The 21,102-nt window shown below is 36.9% G+C and overlaps 1 protein-coding gene across 5 annotated transcripts in view; it reads left to right on the forward strand.

Moving 5' to 3' along the window:
• Nucleotides 1-21,102, forward strand: part of LOC126751108 (histone-lysine N-methyltransferase, H3 lysine-79 specific) — a 130,159-nt gene that overhangs the window by 52,277 nt on the left and 56,780 nt on the right. For 2 of the 5 annotated variants that reach the window (XM_050461074.1, XM_050461075.1), the window contains one exon: nt 14,050-14,195. The exons of the other annotated variants lie outside the window; for them this stretch is intronic. In XM_050461074.1, the coding sequence (XP_050317031.1) occupies nt 14,168-14,195 (28 nt within the window). In that variant the 5' untranslated portion in view covers nt 14,050-14,167. The remainder of the gene's footprint in view (nt 1-14,049; nt 14,196-21,102) is intronic. 5 annotated transcript variants of the gene reach the window in all.

Genomic DNA, 21,102 nt, shown 5'->3' on the forward strand with positions numbered 1-21,102 from the left:
CCGATATATGTAGAGACTTATTCGAAAAATACATTTTAATTTCTAAATTTCTTGAGAAAGTTCTTTGCATAAAATGGCATCTAATTTACCTTATTTCCTGTGGGTTATAAATGTGAGGCTTTTGAGTAAACCGTTACTATCATGTACTAAAGACATAGGTCATGGTTGAGGCTAAAGTCAACGGAGTTGTTTGTGAGTGTGTAGGTACATACTTGGTATACATATGTATGTTGTTTCGAAAGTTAACCACCACAGTTTAATTAACACAAATATATATTTATTCATACTAATGTACGGCATATATAATATAATATTACAACAGCAAAGTTTCTAAATTATCACGAAGAGCAATAAAAATCATACATATAGCGCGATTTCCGGTCCAAGACTTGTTTCTACCACTGCGAAATTTTAAACTTCGTACGCGCATTTGCCGCTTCTACTGTGGCGAGCGATAATAATGCAACCGTGTGGTGTAAGTTCTTCTTACGATTTATTAAAAATGTTGTATACAGTATTTTAATAATAATTATAATTTACTACTGAAGCCAGTTTTTGACCAAGATATTGGAACAATGTTGACCTTAGTCGAATGATTCCCATTTTTAATAAAAATATTAGCTAAATACATAGCTTATAAAGTTTTCTATTTAATCAATATCAGCTTTGTATTTTATATGGAAGTCTTTAGGTTTGGTGATTTCTTCCATCAAAACCACACGACCTTGAGCATTGTTCTTCCTGGTACAAAATATTTCATCGTCTTCAAAATCAAGGCTCTATAATGGAATCAGTAGATTTTTGCTTTGATTTCTGTACTGTAACAATAGAAATAGAGACCTTTGTAAGTAAAATATAGCTTTCGCTCTATACTCGAAAATTGCAGCATTAAAAAAGTAAAAAAATGGACAAAACCAAAAAAAGCAAAAATGATTGGAAAAGTAATTTAACGGCGATCTGCGGTCGGGAAGAAGAAGGGAAGGGGGTAGTTGAGTTTTTAAGTGTTAAAACCGATTTTTGGAAATAAGTCTTTGTAAAGTTTTATGTTGGTGATTGGCCCTGATCGCAATTAAATATAATTCAATTTCTGTTGGAAATACTGCATATTTTATGGTCGTCACTGTGTGCTTATATCTCATTGCCTTACTCTCTCAGCCGCGTTGCGTTTCTGCCATTCACCGCAATGAAACTCCAATAATGCAACAGAAACGCGACTCTGCAAAGCAAATGCCAGCAGATGCTTCTTCTTCTTTCATTGTTTATCCATTGCCATCCTGACATGTCTGCCACTACAGTCGCTGTGGTGTCAAGCGCCATTGCTTTGGTGAGTTTCGAGTGTGGAGTTGTTATTTGAAGAAGTGTCGGCGCATTGTTGCCATTGCTTTTTTCCGGTTAGTTGCACATACTCGCATACATATGGGAATGTACATATGTAAGAATGTGTGTAGAATGGATTGCAGCGTTGCTTTTCGAGTTTTATGACCTTTTCACTGTACTTATGTATGTGTCGCTGTCATTTTATATTGTTTTTCGCTTTAGTCACTGTCACTGTCACACATGCCCGGGGAATACGAATGCACAAACACACACATAGATATCTATGTATATACATACATATGTAGTGGTTCCATACAAGCGCATTTGTAAGTATGAATTGATGTGCTTATGTAAAACCTTGACTACAGGTGTTGTCAAATGAATGTATATAAGTAAGTATGTATGTGTGTATATGTTTGTGAAATATACATGAGTTTGTCTGTATGTGCTTATGTCTGCATTTGTTGTCGGTTGCGTCGAGTAAATGCATAAAACTTGTTGATGTTTGTGGTAAATGCGATTTTTCAACCCAACCAAACAGCCTAACGGTACTTTAGGTGGAACCAGCCGTCATCAGCACACAGCAGTATTAACCGTAGCAACAACAACAACTAGAATAACGTGTAGTTTAATGAGTGCCTCAATCGGTGAGTTGAGGTGGAGTTGGTGTCATCAGCCAGACAATTTAACTCATTTCTTGTTAGACAGGTATACTCGTACAGACGGTCAGATTGGTAGACAGACAGACAGTTAACAGCAAAAGTGCCCATAAATTTATGCATGCACAAACCTGTACATACAGGTTGACAATGGGAAGTTGTTGCAGAGTTGCATGTGCAACATGAAAAAGTATTTTACGTTGGACTTGAATTTTGACGGAATTTAAAGGATTGCTCATTCTTTAAAGAAATTTTATATATTATTGAAAAAATTCTAAAAATATATACCATAGAATTTTTAACTTGTGAGTTCTTGACAATCAATGTTAATTTTCGATTTTAAATAAAATATAAAAACCTGAAGATTTTCGTTTTAACTTCGCTGTGTGTGAAATACAATTAAAAATCCTTACCTTTGGGTCCTATTATTAGCTAACCTCAACATCCTAAACTTTGGAAAGCGCTTGTCTTTAAAAATTATACGCTTTACTACCGTCTTCATTGCCTGTGATTTGCTATGGACATACATATATGTACATATTTTTAAATACACCTTTGCGCCATGACAGGAAAAACTGTATTGCAAAATAATTTCATGGTTCAATCACAAAATAAATCATCTGTGTCCCCTGCAACACATGTGTAATTTTAATGTTATAATGCCAGGTCAACGCTCTAACGGTATGAATATTGATGAAATGGAACCCTGTAGGAAAACCGGCGAAGGTGAAATTACAAAAAATTATTTAATTTAAAATAACAAATTGCGATAAATATCTGCAAACTCTTTGCCAATTTTGTTCCAACCGACTTGAAATTGTTCAATAAAAACAAATATAAAAATAATCAAAATAAAAAAAATTTGTATCTTTTAATGTTGTTTGTGTTTTCCGAAGTTTTGCTCAAAGTAAAATTTTTTAAAGTAATTACGATTTTAAATAATTTTGTTTGTATTTGTTTTAATAATGATTTATATTGTCTGTTGGTGTTTAAACCAAAATTTATTTTTTATATCATTTTAAATTTTATATTTTAAATTTTATATTTTTATTTATTTTTTTTTATTTATTTTTTTATTAATTTATTTTTTTTATTAATTTTATTTATTTTTTTTATTTTTTTTATTTTATTTTTATTTTTTTATTGTTTGAATTAAATTTTTATTATTTTTTTGTTTCTTTTTTTATTATTTTTTGTTCTATTTTTTATTGTTTTTTATTTATTTTTTTTTTATTTTATTTTTTTTTTATTTTTTTTATTTTTTTTATTTTTTTTTTTTTTTTTTTTTATTTTTTTTTTATTTTTTTTTTTTTTTTTTTTTTTTTGTTTTTTTTTTTTTTATTTAACTTTTAAGTCTATTTTACCTAAAATTAATACTAACCAACTTGATTAGTTCATAACGTTAGCATTAACGCAAAAATTGGTTTCGCAAGGTCAGTTTTCTCTACAGATAACGCTTGCACTTACACACACACACACTTTCAAACATTCTGGAACAATATGCGCCAAGCGATTTGTCTGTATGCCTATCTGTGGGAATTCATACGCCTTGCAAACGTACAATTTGCATTCCTTATGAGTCCGCTTAATTGCTCTTAAATTATTTACAAACAGATTGTGGGCGTGACAGACGCCCTCCACTCATCACACTGCGAACAATCCACTAAAATCAATTTACACTGGCGAAAAAACGCCAACCCCGCAAAAGACAGCCGTAGTCTGGCATTTCACCTTGCAGGATTTTTGTAAGTAAATGGAAATAAACAGGTGGCTGCTTTGCATCTTTTCTCTGTGTGTGTGTGTGTGCTTACATTTCTCTACTTTTTGGTTAGACTTGAAGACAAGTTCTACATACAAACTCACTCGCAAGTAAAGAGAGGGTTGCAAATACTCTTCCCTCTTTTCCAATGTCATATAAAATACACACTTGTATGTATGTATGTGTGTATTTAAGTAATTCATATTTTTTGATTGCAGTAATTTGAAAATTACAAGGTATAATTTAATGTAATTTGTTATGTATTTATAGTTCGCAGCGTTTGTCGTTACGTGCTTATTAGAACATTATTTATTTGAGTGAATTATTACCGGCTCGGCATTGTTGTGTAATTTTGTGAAATCTTTGAGAGTTTTAACACACTTTTGCATGGTTTGAATAATGCACATTTTAAAGCGAATTGTGTGACACAATTATAATGCCATTACATATAATTTATAAATATGCAAATAATTGAGGGCTTGAGAAATTTTCCAGATAATTCAAGGCGGCTTCCTTGTTAAAAAGCGCTTAAGGTAAACAGAATGAAACTAATGAATGAGGTTCCTTACTTTTTTAAAGAAAAACACACAGAAACTTTAAATTTAATCGGGAATTTTTATTATCATTCGAAAGAGCATTATTTGGCATTTATTTTTTTGAGGATTATGAGGCCTATCGACGTGGCGCCATCTGGTTGAAACCAAATGTCGCCGAGATCACAATCTTCAATTTCTGGCATGAAATTGGTTGTCATCATGGTGCAATAAGTTCTCATCGGCATCATGTTTAAATAAATATGGACCTATGATTCCACCGGAACACAAACCACAACAAACTGTTGTTTATTCGGAATGAAATGGCAGGTCTAGAATCTCCTCAGCGTGTTATTCGTCCCAAATGCGGCAATTTTTTTTGTTTGTATACCAATTAAGCCAGAAATGAGCCTCATCGCTGAACAAAATTTGGCACTGGAAACATGGGATTTTTTTTACTTTTCAAGAATCCATAGAGTGAAGCGATGTCACTTGGTAAGGTCGAGCGGCTTCACTTCTTTTACAAGCTGTATTTTGTATGCCTTCAATTTAAGATCTCGACGTAAAATGCGCCAAGTCGTTCAATACGTCAGTTCGATTTGCTGCGAACGGTGCCGAATCGACTATCCACGATTTTCGTGTACACTCTCTGCTACGGCTGCTATATTTTCTTCACTGTGTACTGGACGTGTTCTATGCGTTCGAATGTTCAGGCGTAAATCTTTCCATGACGAAATGCCAAACAATACTGAAGAAAAATAACATGACAGCTTGACACGACAGACCCGTGATCTGCCAAAAAATGGGTATTGAAAAGTTACCTCTACTTCCGAAAAGCACTATTTAAATAACCCCATTCAATTGTACATGTTGTACCTTGAGAATTTGTTTAATCCAGAAATTAATGAAAATAAATGTGGAATATCGCTTTCGTCGGCTTCAAAGGGAATATATCACCCGAAAACGAAGATAAGGTTACGTCGGTGACCCTATAAAACATATGTATGTTTATGTACATGCATATAAAAATGATCAACATGACAAGCTAGGTCGATTTAGCCATGTACGTCTGTCTCTTCGTCCCTCCGCCCGTGTGTCTGTATATACGCGGACCTCAGTTTTTGAGATATCGTTATGAAATTTTCCATACGTCCTTTTCTCCCCAAGCAGCTGCTCATTTCGGAACCGGTCCGCCGGTATCCGACCACTATAGCATGCCGTTGCCACACAAACTGAACGATTGGAATCAAGTGCTTGTATGGAAAGCTTTTTCATTTGACGTGATATTTTCACAAAATTTGGCATAGCATCGCTACAGTGTCTGATGAAATTCTTCAGCTCGAACCACTATCGCACATATGTATGTATGTATGTAGCTGCTATTCCAACTGACCGATCAAAATCAAGATACAGATTTTTTATACCCTTTTATGCCAAGAAAAGTGCACCTCTGAAGGGTATTATAGCTTCGGTGTAGATGAAATTAACGTTTTATCTTGTTTCAATATTTTTTAGGTTATAGTCACAACACTTAATTATATAATTTTTTGTCCATCCAAGCTTCCATAATTACAAAATGTATATGTATATAATTACATCAGTAGTGGAAATAATGGAGTAAAAATCCATTGTAAATTAACCTTAATTTCGTAAATACCGGCAGTTTTATTGAAAACTTGATTTTGTCTATTATATGTGCCCAAAAAATAAGGTGACATTGTATTTATTTTGAAAATTCTTTATTTATTCTTCCAAATCAATTTCATCCCCTTCAAAGTAATCCCCTCCCGATGCAGTGCACTTATGCCAACGGATTTTCCAATCTTCGTAACACTGGTTGTAGTCACTTTCCGGGATGGCCTTCAGTTCCGTCTTCGCTGCGGCTTGAATCTCCTCTATCGTATAAAAACGGTGTCCCCGGAGCAGTCTTTTGAGCTTGGTGAACAGCCAGAAGTCGCACGGCGCCAGATCAGGTGAATACGGTGGTTGCGGAACGATATGGGTTGAGTTTTTGGCGAAATGATCACGAATTACGAGGGCAGTATGGGATGGTGCATTATCGTGGTGTAAAATCCAAGAATTGTCTTTCCACAATTCCGGCCTTTTTAGGCGGATAGCGTTACGCAAACGACGCATAACGTTCAAATAACATTCCTTGTTGACTGTTTGACCGGTTGGAAGGAATTCATAATACACAACACCACGATAATCGAAGAAAACAGTCAACATGACCTTGATTTTTAAGCGACTTTGGCGCGATTTTTTTTGGACTCGGCTCTCTTTTGGCACGATATTCGCTCTATTGATCGGTTGTTTCGGGGTCGTAAGCATAGATCCAAGTCTCATCGCCAGTTATAATGCATTTCATGACACCCTGGTAGTCGGAAAGCATCATTTCACACACTTCAACGCGACGCCTTTTTTCCAAAAAATTCAATGTTTTCGATACCAGTCGAGATTTGACGCGCTTGAGGCCCAAAACATCCTTCAAAATGGTATTGGCTGAGCCTTTCGATATGCCAACTTCATCAGTAAGGTCTCTAATTGTTAATCGACGGTTTTTCAACACCAAATCTTTGATTTGTTGAACGTGAGCTTCGTCGGTTGAGGTTGATGGTCGCCCTGGACGCTCTTCGTCTGCGACACGTTCACGGCCGGCTTGGAACTCACTATACCACTTGTAAACAAACCGATACGTATCTCAAACACTAATGAATATTTTGACATGAAATTTGACATAAATGTGACTGACAGTACTACAAGCCTAAAAAATAAAATAATTCTCCAAATCCTTCGACGCGCGCAGCTTAAATTCAAATGTCACCTTATTTTTTGGGCACAGTATTATATCAAGTGTCTTGTTTGTATGGTTAATTGCTTTTACAGTAAATAATTAAGTAATTAGCACTGATTGCAAATCATAATTACTTCAAATTACTTGCCTAGAACTCTCTGGTGTGGAAATATTTCGGCCTGAGTAGTCAAATTAGCCACAAAACCGCAAGTAGCGAAAGTTTATATAATTAGTTTATATTAGATACCAAATGCATACATTTATTCAAATTAAAATTCATAATATTTAAACTTGCGCCTATGGTTGTCAAGTTGCATAAAAGCTGCGATAAGTTTGTAGTTTTATTTCAAGTTCAAATTTATTACGATATTACGGCTAATCACACGAACAAGCAAAAAAGCGAGAAGAAAGCAAAAAAAAAACAACAATAATAAAGTGCTGGTTGCCAATGACAAGCTTAAATCGCGATTTAGTAGTATAGTTTAATACGTGAACGTTAGGGTGGTTCACTGTATTCGTGCGAAGACTTACTCAATACAAAAACAATTACTAGGAATGTTTAAAAAGAGCCAAAAGTAGACAACTTTTTCTTTGGGAACCCAAAAATTACACTTCTTTTTATTAGCAATACTGCATACTTCATTTTATTCGCCACCACTGTACATACTACTATTTTGCTATGTAATGTAACGACTTTTTTCTAACGTAGAACCAGATATCCCACGTTCTTGAGTACATAGATATATGTACATTACATATGTATAGTGCAAAAATGTTGACTCGCCCAGCCTCGTCTACTCGCTCTGTGTGCTTTGCTGTGTATTTGTCGCGGTTCCGCTGTCATGCTGTCCGCTTATGCAATGAGCCTATGCGGTGTACTAGCTCTGTCGTGCTTTCATTAAGTTGGCGAGCCCCCTGCCGATGACAGCTCCCTTTGGGCTTAATCGACACCTGTGTTCTATTATCATTTCGTTGGCAGCCTTGACGCATACGTTACGCTCATTATTTTCCATCTGTGCTTAGCTGCCGCATATTTTCTCATTTCAGCTCATGTTTTATCTACTGTTACGCGTGTGTCTGCTTTTTTTTATTTTATTTTTCGTTTTTATTACTCTCAGCTTACATGTACATACCTAGTTTTTGTAACTTTTTGTTACCCAATCTCGCATGCAAAAGTAATAATGTGTGTGAGTACAGTGTGTCAAATTTGTAATGGTGCAATGCAAATAGTTTTATGTGGTAAAAAGTTCACAATTTCTTATGTACCGTACCGATACTGAAGGCAATATGGCAGCGCTGATTGCCTATACTTTAATATACACCCCTCGAATTGAAACATCCCCATCCCAGCTCGAGTCAACATTCTCCTTACTTTAGTGGGTAAAGTATGATAATAGCAAGTTTGCGTCACCCTACGTCATAAGTGTTATGTCATATTTTCATGACAATTGTAAACAAAGCCTTCCTCTAATTTCCTTCAGAACGGCATGAACCAATATACAGTAGAGGCCCGCTAATCCGGATACGGCCTAATCCGGATTCCACTGTAATCCGGACAGGGTTAAAAAATTCAAAATTTCTATTATGTCCCTTGTAATCCGGACCGACATTCTCTATCCGTATTCTCTAATCCGGATCACATATTTATTATTCACTACATTCGCTTTTATGCTTTATTGTTTTAAGTTTTTTTTTTTGGAACATGTGTATTATTTATAATAATAAACAAACAGAAATTTATAAATATTTTTTCTTAATACGAGTACATAGTTCTGATATGTCTTTGGTAATCCGGATTCCCTGATATTCCGGATAGGGGCCGGTTTTAATTGATCCGGATTAGCGGGCCTCTACTGTATCTGCCAAAATAATTGCATTGAAAGTAACCGGTGTGTTAATTCTTATTTTTATCAGTTTTAAGTGTATCATTACATATTTCCGTTCCGTTACTTCTGTGCCAAGAATGCTTTCCAAGTTGATTGCAAAGTTTTTCAATGACATTTTGGGGGGTTACAATTTATTCCTTCGAAATTACTTTTTTTTGTAATTTAGTGTTCAACGTACCAATCGAGGCAATAAAGCCATTATATAAGATTTCTAAATTTTCAAAATAGGCCTCTGTTTGCGCGATTACCTTTGCATTACCGTTAAATTTAAATATGGTGGAAGAAGCAGAAAACTAAAATACTTTCAAATACCGCTCAGACTGATCAATTCGTTGTAGTTTTCGGTCGGTTGTAAGCTCTCGCAGTTTTTATTTAGCTCAGAGCTTTCGAATACCCAGATATTTATGAACTTTAGGTCCATACGTTCTTTTGATATTTAGAGCGTGTCAACTTAATTTTAGCCCATTCAAAATCATTTTCGTTGCTAACTGTCTATTTGACGCTTACTAATGGTTGCGGAGGATGGAGTCATGTGTAGAAGTTCACGCAAGTGAGGAAAGTTCTCTGATCGCCATTTACTTGGGAGTGGCCAGAAACGATTCTTTTATATATGGCTCAAGCAGCTCACGACTTCCGGTCTTGGACCAAGTATCCTCTGGGTATCCTAAGAACATTCTTCTGAAGGCAAGCTAAAGTGAGAAGGCGAAACCTCCCCTCCACAGGATTGTGCGCTGGGTTTGGGACCCGCCACGTAAAAACAGTACCAACGAAAAATTATCCCAGCCTGGAAATCCAACGCAGGATAACTCTTGCAAACAGGTGCTACTTCGGACTGAGTAGGCAATTGAGAAGTAAAGTTCTCTCTCGACGAACAAAAACCAAACTCTATAAGTCACTCATAATTTCCGTCCTGCTATATGGTGCAGAGGCTTGGACGATGACAACAACTGATGAGTCGACGTTGCGAGTTTTCGAGAGAAAAGTAATGCGAAAGATTTATGGTCCTTTGCGCGTTGCCCACGGCGAATATCGCATTCGATGGAACGATGAGCTGTATGAGATATATGACGACATTGACATAGTTCAGCGAATTAAAAGACAGCGGCTACGCTGGCTAGGTCATGTCAACCGGATGGACGAAAACACTCCAGCTCTGATAGTATTCGACGCAGTACCCGCCGGGGAAGCAGAGGAAGAGGAAGACCTCCACTCCGTTGGAAGGACCAGGTGGAGAAGGACCTGGCTTCGCTTGGAATATCCAATTGGCGCCACGTAGCGAAAAAAAGAAACGACTAGCGCGCTGTTGTTAACTCGGCTATAATCGCGTAAGCCGTGTCTACACCAAGAAGAAAAATGGTTGCTTAGATTGGCACAAAGCCCTAAACACTTGTCGAGCTATTTTTTATAACTTAATTCTTTGGTAACAACATAGTGTTTCTACTAGTGGCGTCCATCGTAGGGAAGTTACGAATTCTTTTGCATGTCGAGTATAAAACTCAACGGTTCCATTACAATTGTAAGTTACTGTTTTCTAACACATCTACATTTACGTTCCTGTTTAGCCTGCTAATCTGACCAGTCTTTGGGTTGTTAGTACCTGTATCGCTTTCTGCTTCTCTATATAAGTTTAAATAAAGAAAGGCTCACTTTAAGCGCAGTTGGAGTAGCACGGTTCCCAAAACTTAAGCTAAATGGCTGCTCACAGAATATACCTACAGCTAGCTTACGCATTGCTTACAGCATCTAATGGCGTTTACTCTGACTTTATATTGTCCTCTGTCTCTGTACAATTCGCAAGGCTGCGCTGCAACAGAGATGGCAGTAAACAGGTTTCTCAAGCTACAATATTGTACGCGCATCTTTAGCTGCTGGCGGCTGCTTGCTTAGGCATTGTCGACTGTGTTGTGGCATAAAATGTGCAACATCCAGATATAAAATTTTCATCGTTGCACACTTTGATTGCATGCATTATTTCGTATTTTATACCCTTGCCACATGTTACTACAGAGTATAATAGTTTAATAGTCGGTACCGTCTGTTCAACCATGCAAGCTGTAACTTTAGTAAAATTTAAAATACATTGATAACTAAGTTTCTTGGCAAAAAGAAAAATTACGAGTTCTAAGATGGGCGTAATCAGCCAATTAATATAACGGGATAGAACTTTGCTCGAGTAATGCCTATAGAGTATGCCACCTTATTGCCAAAAACTGTCAAAATCCAAAAAATTCGGTCAAGCCAAGCCCTAGGTGCTGAGTATTTGGACCCCAGTACCTATGGTTGACTTTTTACCGGAAATATTAGTCAATGTGTCAGATTTATAATTGAAGTTCAGAGAGAATGCTTTTCTGACAGTTGTAAGCCTTTGTGCTACAAATGGGTTGAATGGGGTCAATACTTCCCTGAGCCCCCAATATACCTAATCAAAAGATTTTCGATACAGCATTTTATACCACTTATGTGGTGTGAGTTATCTCAATGAAACTGGGAGAGCTTGTTTTACTCAAAACAGTGAATCTTTGTGGCTTTGACTCCATATGATTGAATCCAGGGAACATTTTTTGAGTATGTAGTATTAACAAACATAGACAAAGTCGGATCGATACGACGTCAACTCTCATGTACTATATATAATGATTTTTTTCTATTTTTTCTAACAAACCTTATGTCGAATATATCGGCCAGTGTATAAGCTTGGATTCTTGCAGTTGCAAGAATATTAAAAGTTCGGTTGCACCCGAACTTAATGCTTTCCTACTTGTTTATGTTGTTTTGCTCCTAAGTTTCTTCACAAAAGCCGCTTGGCTTTGTTTGCCGCAGCGTTGCTTAGGGAATTTAGCCACTTGCTACGCTCTTAAATGCACACTTCTTTTCGATTTGTGTTGAAAAATTCGTGGAAACAAGTTTTTATTTTTAGTATATTTTTTCAATTATTTCTTTTTTACATTTTCGTGTCTTGTCTTCTACCAAAGGCAGTTTAGCATGTTTGACCACCGCTTCGGACCATTATGAGTGAACTTCTTTTTGCATATTTTCTATTGCTGCTGTCTGTCGTTTGTACACCTATATACATACATATGTATGTACATATGTATACATATAGGTATGTAAGCTTGGTTGTGGATATTTTTGTAAGCTGGAGGACAGGTCTCTGTTGGTCCTATCTACCACCTGTCATGCCAAGAAATTTTGGTGCAGTTTATATTTGTTTGTAAGTTGAAAGGTGAATAACAGGAGTAAATGTTCACTTGCTTGATCTTAAATCTCAGTCTTTCATCTTGAAAAACCATTCTCCGTTGTAATTTGTATTGCTTTATCCAGTTAACATAATTTAGAAAAGCTTTTCGTCGAGTAAGCTCGATTTCAGAAATATAGACAATTTTCTCTCTTTAATATTTTGGCCTGTTCACCATCCCTACTATCCTGAAGCGTGGTACGATCAGTATGGATGGTGTTAGTAGACTTCAGTTATTCCTCATTCATTGCTTGGAGCAGCCTCAGAAGAAGGATAGTGTTTCCCATTGCGCCACTTACGCTCTCTATATTTCTCTCTGTCCGGTTACCAAAATCAGCCATCATTTTCTAATCGCAACTGCTAGGTATACAGAAGGCCTGTGGTGTTATATTCGGTAACAACAGGAGAATACAGAAAGCAACTATATACACGGCGAATCGGTGTCGACACCACAGATTAATTCCAACGTAGTTAGTCAACAAATGCAGCAAGGCTTTAAGCTCACTGGCAGGTCAACTCTACTTGTCCACAATTTTGGTTCCCGGTCACACGAGCAATTTTGGCAACGAAAAAGCAGACGAATCCGCTGCTCATTTAATGCTGGGAACGATCAACGGAGAGCTTTGTACTCATTTTGAATAAATAGCTCAGAGCAGATGGAAATTAATAACGGAATGCAAGATAATGTAGTAAATATGGCCCAAAATTTATAAGGCTAGAACCTGGCCTTTTGGAGAAAATGCGCTGAAAATGGGTCTGCCCTATAGAATATTTTCCGCAGCTGCAAGCTAGAAGAGTATATGAAAACACAAAGCAGACACAGATTACTTAGAAGCCATCAGACATTAAACCTTGAATGGCTGTCCTCAAAAAGCATGACGAATGTAAGTAGTTTCATTGAGGTCACCGACTGCTTTGAGCGCAACGATGAAACTAGATGCCACCTAACACACTCTACTCGTAAATGTGAACCCCACTATAGGCAGAGTTGTTTTAAATGTTCCACATTATAACAGTGTTAGAGTTTAAGCTTAAATCTAGTATTACAATACCGATATCCATCTTAACTACAAATCAATATTTGCTAAATGACGCAAAAGAGTCGTCGTAGGCTATACGCTTACAGACCAAAACCAATAGCGGATAGGATAGTAGCCAAGTCTTTCTCTACTATAACCACAATTTTGAGTTGTCAGGAGTCAATTAGGGCTTATCAACCCAACAATGGGAAAGTATTTGAAGTACCTGAGGAGTGGTACCGATTATGTAGAGTTCCTTGGATTAAACCTATTTTATTAAAAGATAAAAAGTGTTTGTAGTTAAAATGATTCGAGAAAATATTTTTTCTTTCTCAAAAAATTGTGATATTTAATCTTTGACATTTAATTATATGTGACCTTTTTTGTCAAAAAAAGGAGAAAATTAATGAGATAATGAGATAACTGACGATTAAAAAAGAAAACTGTTTTCGACGTATTAATTATATACTTAAGACTCTCTTCAGACTCACTAGACTCTAATCATAAATAAGACTATAAATACTAAAAAAGGCACGAATCAGAACGAAATATTGCTTTAGTAGAAACCTAATCTCGCCAATTAATACATATGTACATACATATATTACCTATGTGTTGCTTCATTAAATAGAAAATTTAAGTGGCAGCACGGTTCAACTATTTGTCAATCACTGCAATCACTGTATTACAAAACCTAACCTCAGAAATAATACGCTCTATTTTGATACATTTATAATTTTTTTGTATAATATAAACTTTATTTTACAACACTTAAAACATTTGTTAATATTTAAAATCTCTTTGCATAATATGACTAAATCTCAATGTTTCCGCTCTCTCTTTTCAGGTGTTTCGTGCGTTGTTTGTGTCTCGTGCGTTAATCGTCTGTTCGACTCGCGTATTTCATTATTCGTTATGTTGTACCGTTGCGGTTTACTCGCTTGTGAAAATACGCTTAATTGATCATGCTGCAGTTTTCAAATCTATTTTTAGGTATGTACAACTTAACGAATGTGCCTATACAATAAAAATGTATAATTATCTATAAAACCAGCGTGAATTTTACGATTTTTCTTTATCTAGATCCTATTTGATTTTTTCTTTTTAATTCTGCTTTTTGTTTTGTTTTCCTCATGCATTGCTTCATTTCTTCTCTACATTCAGTTTTGCGGACACTCTTTGAACAACATCATATAAGCTCAATATACATGTACATGTATAAGTACTTACATACACATACATATATGCATTTACATAATTTTTTTTTATTAATGTGTTAAACAAAACTCGTTCAGAGCTTTATGATCTTTAATTTTATTTTTATCTTGATTTTCGTTTTTTGTTTCTCTTCCATTTACACGTGTCAAAGTATGGGCGTTTGGTTGCTATGTGTGTGCGTGTATACACTGTTGACTGAGTTTTTGATCATGATGCTCGTTTGTCGGCATATACATTTGTATGTATGTACAAATGCTGTAGATATGTTAATGTGTTTGCTTAATTTTGTGTATATGCCTGTCAGAAACTGGTTGTGTGTGCAGTGGTGTTCACTGACCTTTAATGTTAATTTGTGGCGCTTTTATACACGCAATTTTTTTTCCGAATTTTTTGAGAATTTTATTATGCCCCTGCTTATTTTATTTTGCGCCGCTCTCACTCTCTAACCAATTTAACAAACATGATCTCTTCGGTTAGTTACCTCGCACTGTTTAATTATATTTTGAATTTGATCATTCAGCTGCGCAGAAATAGCAATTTTATTTAATATTTTTAATTTCACCGGTTTGTTTTTTTAAATTACGAAGTCATTTTGCCTGACTTGAAGAAATCGAAAAATCAAACAATAATAATAATAATTAAACAATTGTTTTTGAATAAAAACAATTGTGCAAGCATATCAATTGCACTCTTCTTTAAATATGGTAAAATCATTTTCTTCATTTTTTTAGTCACCCATCGAAAAGCTGCAGCATAAGCACAAATATGGTTATTGGCAGCACTTTTCAAGGTTTGAACTTCTTTTTAAATCATCATTTTAGGTTGATTTTCATGCAGTCAAATTGATCTTTCGTAAGAAATTGATCTTTTTTTCAATTTAAAAACATATACATACATACATACATATATGAAAAAAAACGCTGACAAAATTTGTTACTCGTTTTTAAAATGTTAGATTACAAGACCTTATAATCCTTAAAAATCCAAATAAATAAACAAGAACAGTTCTTTGGGCTCATTCAAGCTTCTTAGCCAGCGTAGCCTTTTTGCGACAAATACAACATACATAAGTAGATCATTAATGGCTTGACTACGGTTTCGTAGAGTCAAAACACTACCTTTGGTGAGAGACCGCACCTTTTCCCTATAGCAATATAAGGCAATCTATGCATTCCTTACTCTCGCCTTAATATTTGGCCTCCATGACAGCTTTCTATCAAGGAGGCCAGGGGTTAGTAATTCACCTTAAAAAAAAAAGGTAGAAGACGTGAGCCTTCGAAACATGGGACATATTATACCTCCAGGAAAATAAAACCATTTAAAAATTTTACTTGTATAAGCCGCTTCTACTCGCCCAGTTGGATGCCACATTGAGATACTCTTCGATGGTGTTTAAGAAACGGTCACTTTTTATTGTATATATAAAATGATGAATGTGAATTGTGAAATAGTCAAATTTTTTACGATGATTTTGTCATCTACTTATCCATCAACAGCGCGATTTCACACACTATACAGATGCCTCATAAGCACCTGAAGCAAAAGATTTTATACTGAACACTCCAATAAACCCACACTTGTCCTAACATCTAGAATCAGAGTTTATTAAATTTAGGCAATTTGCGCTCTTAAATTTGTGAGCATTTCTCATTAACGCCATGCGTGACACAATGCCTTCAGCGCAGCAGCGACTTGTGCAACACATTTCTGCTTTATTCCCAATATTTCTTTAATTCTTTTATTTATTGTTTTTTTTTTTTTGTAATAATGTTTTTTGTTTCGCATTCTGTATGCTCGGGAAACGTGCAAGCGTGCAAGCAACCAAACAACCTGCTGCTTCGCCATTGAAACCTTAACCCTAACCCTCAATTGAATAATCATGCGACCCGTTGGGATGCCAATCAAACGAGGACAATAAACAACAATAAATACTACTTGTAGTGCTAGTGTTGTTGTTGGTGTTCATGAAAAGGATGTGGAATAATCGGATGGAAAAAAGTGTGCAACGGTGTGAGGGTTGTTTTTCGCTTTATTGAATAAGGCTCTGGTGAATGCGAAAAAGGACAACATTCTCTGACATACATATATACTAGTGTCTGCGAGTGTGTGTATGTGCGCCATAATCCTTTGACAATGCGGCAAGTCGATGTAATGAAGGGCGTTTTCGTCCGGCTCCTGCAATGAAATGGAGAAAAAGAAAAATTAAGAGGAAGCGCATATATTCGTTTGGTTATAAATACGTGTATAAAGAACACATAACAACAACAACGACAAAAAATAAGAATACACGTCCATTATAAAGAATAAATCAATAAATGCCATACAGCGGTGTCCAACCCCCCTCCAGCAGACATCACTTCATTCTTTGCATACGAACACATACATATATACGTATAATCTGTATGTATGTCACACAGAGCAATCCCGAATGTCCTTGTACATTTTTACTGGGAGTTATTTTCGTTGGTTTCCACATTCGTTACATTATACAAGTGAATAATTCAATACAGAACAATGCTCTGGGTGTTCGCTTGCGTTTGCCACTTTTGAAACTCAGTTAAGGTCCACTCAATCGGCTAATGGCACGTTCCCGACACGCGTTTCTTGCTTTGCTGGGTGCCGCCGACACCCTTGATTCGGGTTTCTAACCCTCACACCCATTTTTTGGGGTTATTTTTAATAAACTTCGCTGTTCCGCGTCTTAAAACCTCATTAGCCATATGTTTGGGCGCGAGCAGTTGCTTAGCGACTTTTTTTTTCGTCATTAATCGTTTTCGCTACTGATCATGTTCGACTCTAAGCTGTTGACGTAGGCGTTCTAAAAATCCAACGTCTCACTTCCAACGTTTGAAATGCGACAGAGAAGCGTGTTTTGAAATTTAATGTTGCAAAGCAGCTTGAGAGAAACCGCCCTTAAAATGGATTACGAATTTCGATAAGTGTCTTTAATCACTTTTTTTTTTAAATTAGAATCTTTAAATATTTGATATACGGAACATATTATATTTTCATTAAATTTTTGCATCGCTTACAATTGTCTAATATGAAAACATAGTCTCTGAAACCGGCAACGTAATGGTAATAGCAAGTAAGAAAATGGCACATTATGGGAAATCGTCGTTAACCCACCAAGCTCTCGTAGTTTGGACATTTCTGAAATATTACACTTTGTCTCTTTGAAAATACCGTTGGAAGCCTGTGCTTGACGTGAATTTAACAGGCCCTGCGGCCTCACTACCGATACCTCCTCCAGTGTATCATACTGCGTGGACGCCAGATGCTTACAGCGTAGTCTAGCTCAATGCGGGACAAGTGCAAGAGATGCTCCATTGTTTCCCTGGTGCCCTGCTCTAGACATTCCCTGCAATTTTCTCGATCTGTAGTAGTAGTAGCTCATTCCATCAGGTTTTGATTTTCTTTATCATGCTTCTGTCGAGATCATCGTATAGGCAATGCATGAGTTTCCCAATGTTGATCACGTTTTCGGATTTTAGCCGTGCACCATTCTTGACAATCTCGTCTAATATTTCATTGCCCTCGATGCCTTTGTGCCATAGCACCCAGTAGAAGTGAAGCTGCTTACTTCTGGCAACACATTTCACTGCTGCCTTGCTTCTCAAGACACTTCTGGCCGATATACGATACGAGGTTACTGTCTTGATTGCTGTTTGGCTGTAGATGTTGACTCTGGAATTGCCTGCAGGTGCATTAGAGGCCAGCGGCTATCGCAATAACAAAGACCTCAGCTTGAAATATACTGCAGTGGTCCGGCAACTTAAAAGATTGCCTTATGCCTAAGTCTGGACAACATATTCCCGCACCAATTCTATCGGCCATTTTCGAACCTTCCGTATAGATGTTAAGAGTGTTGCGCGTTGCTAACATTCCTTTACGTCAGCCATCTTTTCTATGTTTACTTTGAACCTTCTTTCCCAGTTGAAAAGTGGGGTTATGTCGTTGGTTTTTGCCCAACTGCGTCGAGCTCAAATACACATCTTCTATTACATGTAATGATATTTCTGTTGATAATTAGTTTCGTTCCTTCAAGCAAGTCTTCAAAAGTTTAAAGACTCAAATAATTTGAGTTGAGCTGCATTTAATTTACTTTCATTGTCGTCGAGATCAGTGTGAGTAACTATCACTATCAGTCGAGTGAGAACCAATTGGTACTATTTTACGTTTTAATAATTTTTGGCTGGGACCAACGTGATAGGCGAGCGCTGGTCAACTACAGTCTCAAGACCCTTATGGAGAAATCGTAGGAGATGTGGTGAGACTTCTGCCTTAGTAAGGTTCGTACTATTCTAGAGCAATCGTAAGTTCTAATAGAAATACAACAACTAACGAAAACAGATTTATAATGGAGTCAAGGTGGCTTGTCGATACACGAAATACAACTAGTTTTAGTTTCATGACTTACCTTGTCTTTCCAGCTTCTAAAGCTCCATTGGATTTTGTCTAAACGAACTACTGTTCTAAAGACATTATTTTCTTTGAAATTATAATGTAAATTATTGTTTTGCCTATCATTTACGTCCAGCCAACGGTTTCTCAACAGCTCGCACACTTAAACTTTTGCAAAAGGTTTAAAGGCCTTCTTAAAGTTCTCGTACATTTCAAGTGCTTTCACTTTTGTAGTCAACTGCCTGTCATTATTTCCGCTTCATCTTCCACCGTACTTTCAGATGCACATTTATCCACGTCTTAACGTTTTTTATGGTACAAACTAATAATACCGTGCGTTTCTCAGTCACTTGTTATTAGCTTTTCTTTTATCTCCACCATAAACATTCGTAAATAATGTACGGCTCTAATGTAATTTCGCCATTTTTCAATTTCTCATTTCCAGACAATTTCTTGCAATCTCAATCATAAAAGTGAATGGCTGAGTGAGCTTGGTCGTAAGGTACGGACTGGCTGACTGACGGACTCCAACAAATTCTTACGTCTGCAATATCGCCACTACTGCTACCCTAACATGCCTGCCTGCTCTATATTTCACGGTTTTTATTTTTGTATTAGCGTGTGCAAACCATGTAGTCTATAAACTTTATCTTATTTTCCTTTTTTGCGGAAATAAATTTTCCTCGGTCGTAATCTTTAGCTGCAGCTACAACCAAACTTCTTCACTCCTTCACTGTGTTCCGTTAATGTTGAGAATTTCGCTTCTAAAACGCCTTAAGGAAATTCTTGCCCTGTTATGGTTTGTATGTTCGTGGCTGCTCCAAGTCGCCTGCAGCATTCCATGGCCCGAGTACAGAAGTTTTTCACTCAACTTCCGTATATTCCTTTCTGCTGCAAATTTCTGCGGGAACTCCTAGCTATGGGATATAATATCCTTCATACTTTATATTTACCTTCAGTCACAGACACCGACCCATACACTTCAGCCTCAAGCTAAATATGAGTTCGGTTTTTGAAACTATTATACCGGTTCTTCCTGCAGCACCGCTTCCATATACATATGTATATCCATATTAATACAAATATTCATTTGTATGTGTGTTTGTGGGTATATGCGCGCTCATATCCTATTACTGGATTCTCTTTCATTGTTATTTACTTCGTTACCTTCGGCATTGCTCGCATTGTTCTTTTGTTTCTGCCATATAGTAAATTACCTACTCCATGGCTCCACGGCTCCATGGCTCCACAAAAGTTTTCCACACTTTCAGCCAAAGCACTTAACTACTTGAGTCTGCCTGAACGCCAGACAATCAGCCAGTCAGGAGTCGGCGGCAATCGGCGCGCCATTTCAGTCAGTCAGTCGGTCGGCCGTCATTCCACGTTCGCAGTCAGATTTACGCTTTATCTAGGGATAAATGCTGGAGCTGCTTGCCATACATTGTTGTTGCCGCTCTGCGCCATTACACAAGTACCATACACTTGTATGTTTGTTTTTCTTGTTCTCCATTTTCCTAGAACAGTCCGTCTGTCCTTCGCCCGACATACCTGCATACCAGGAAGAAGATTTCTTTTTTATTCATTGCATTGCGTCTATCTTCGCGCTTCACTCTTTGTCACTGCTGCCACATAACGCCCACAAATTCCGATTGCTTCTCCAAATAGCAATTTATTGTGTTGGTATTAGCCGCGTTTTGTTGTTGCAGTTGGTTATCGACTCTATTTCTTCTTACATTTTTACATACATCCATATAAACAAATACATATACATATATAGGTATATAAGTACGTCTGTATTTGTGCTTGCAACTGGCGATATGGCAACCTTGCTTGAGTTAGCCGGCGCTGTTGCCACATTTCGCGGCATGCAGCCAAATGTTGCACGTTTTTTCTGTAAACGTTTTAATTTTTTTCGTTGACTTTCCGCACGCGTCTCGTTACGGTGGGTGTGTCTGTAGTGTAAAAGCGCACTATAACGGTGGCGAGTGGAATTCACAAGCACAAGCGTGCGTGCATGTGTGTGACTTTGTGTATATTATGTACTTATGACTTTCTGTGCCTCTATGCTTTTCATCTGCCTCGCACCATACCATCCACCCTCGGCAGTCAACTGTGGCTATCGCTGCCGCCATAATCGTGCAACACTAACGCAGATATTTGTTCGCTGTGTTGTTGTTGTAATATTCTTGCCTATAAGCCGTAGTGTGTCGATCTATTCGACTGAATTGACTTGCTTGCCGAGCTGTCTGCACTTCTTTTTCCAGGCATGCAATGTTGT

This window comes from Bactrocera neohumeralis, chromosome 2 (genome assembly GCF_024586455.1).
Source record: "Bactrocera neohumeralis isolate Rockhampton chromosome 2, APGP_CSIRO_Bneo_wtdbg2-racon-allhic-juicebox.fasta_v2, whole genome shotgun sequence".
Classification (NCBI taxonomy): domain Eukaryota; kingdom Metazoa; phylum Arthropoda; class Insecta; order Diptera; family Tephritidae; genus Bactrocera; species Bactrocera neohumeralis.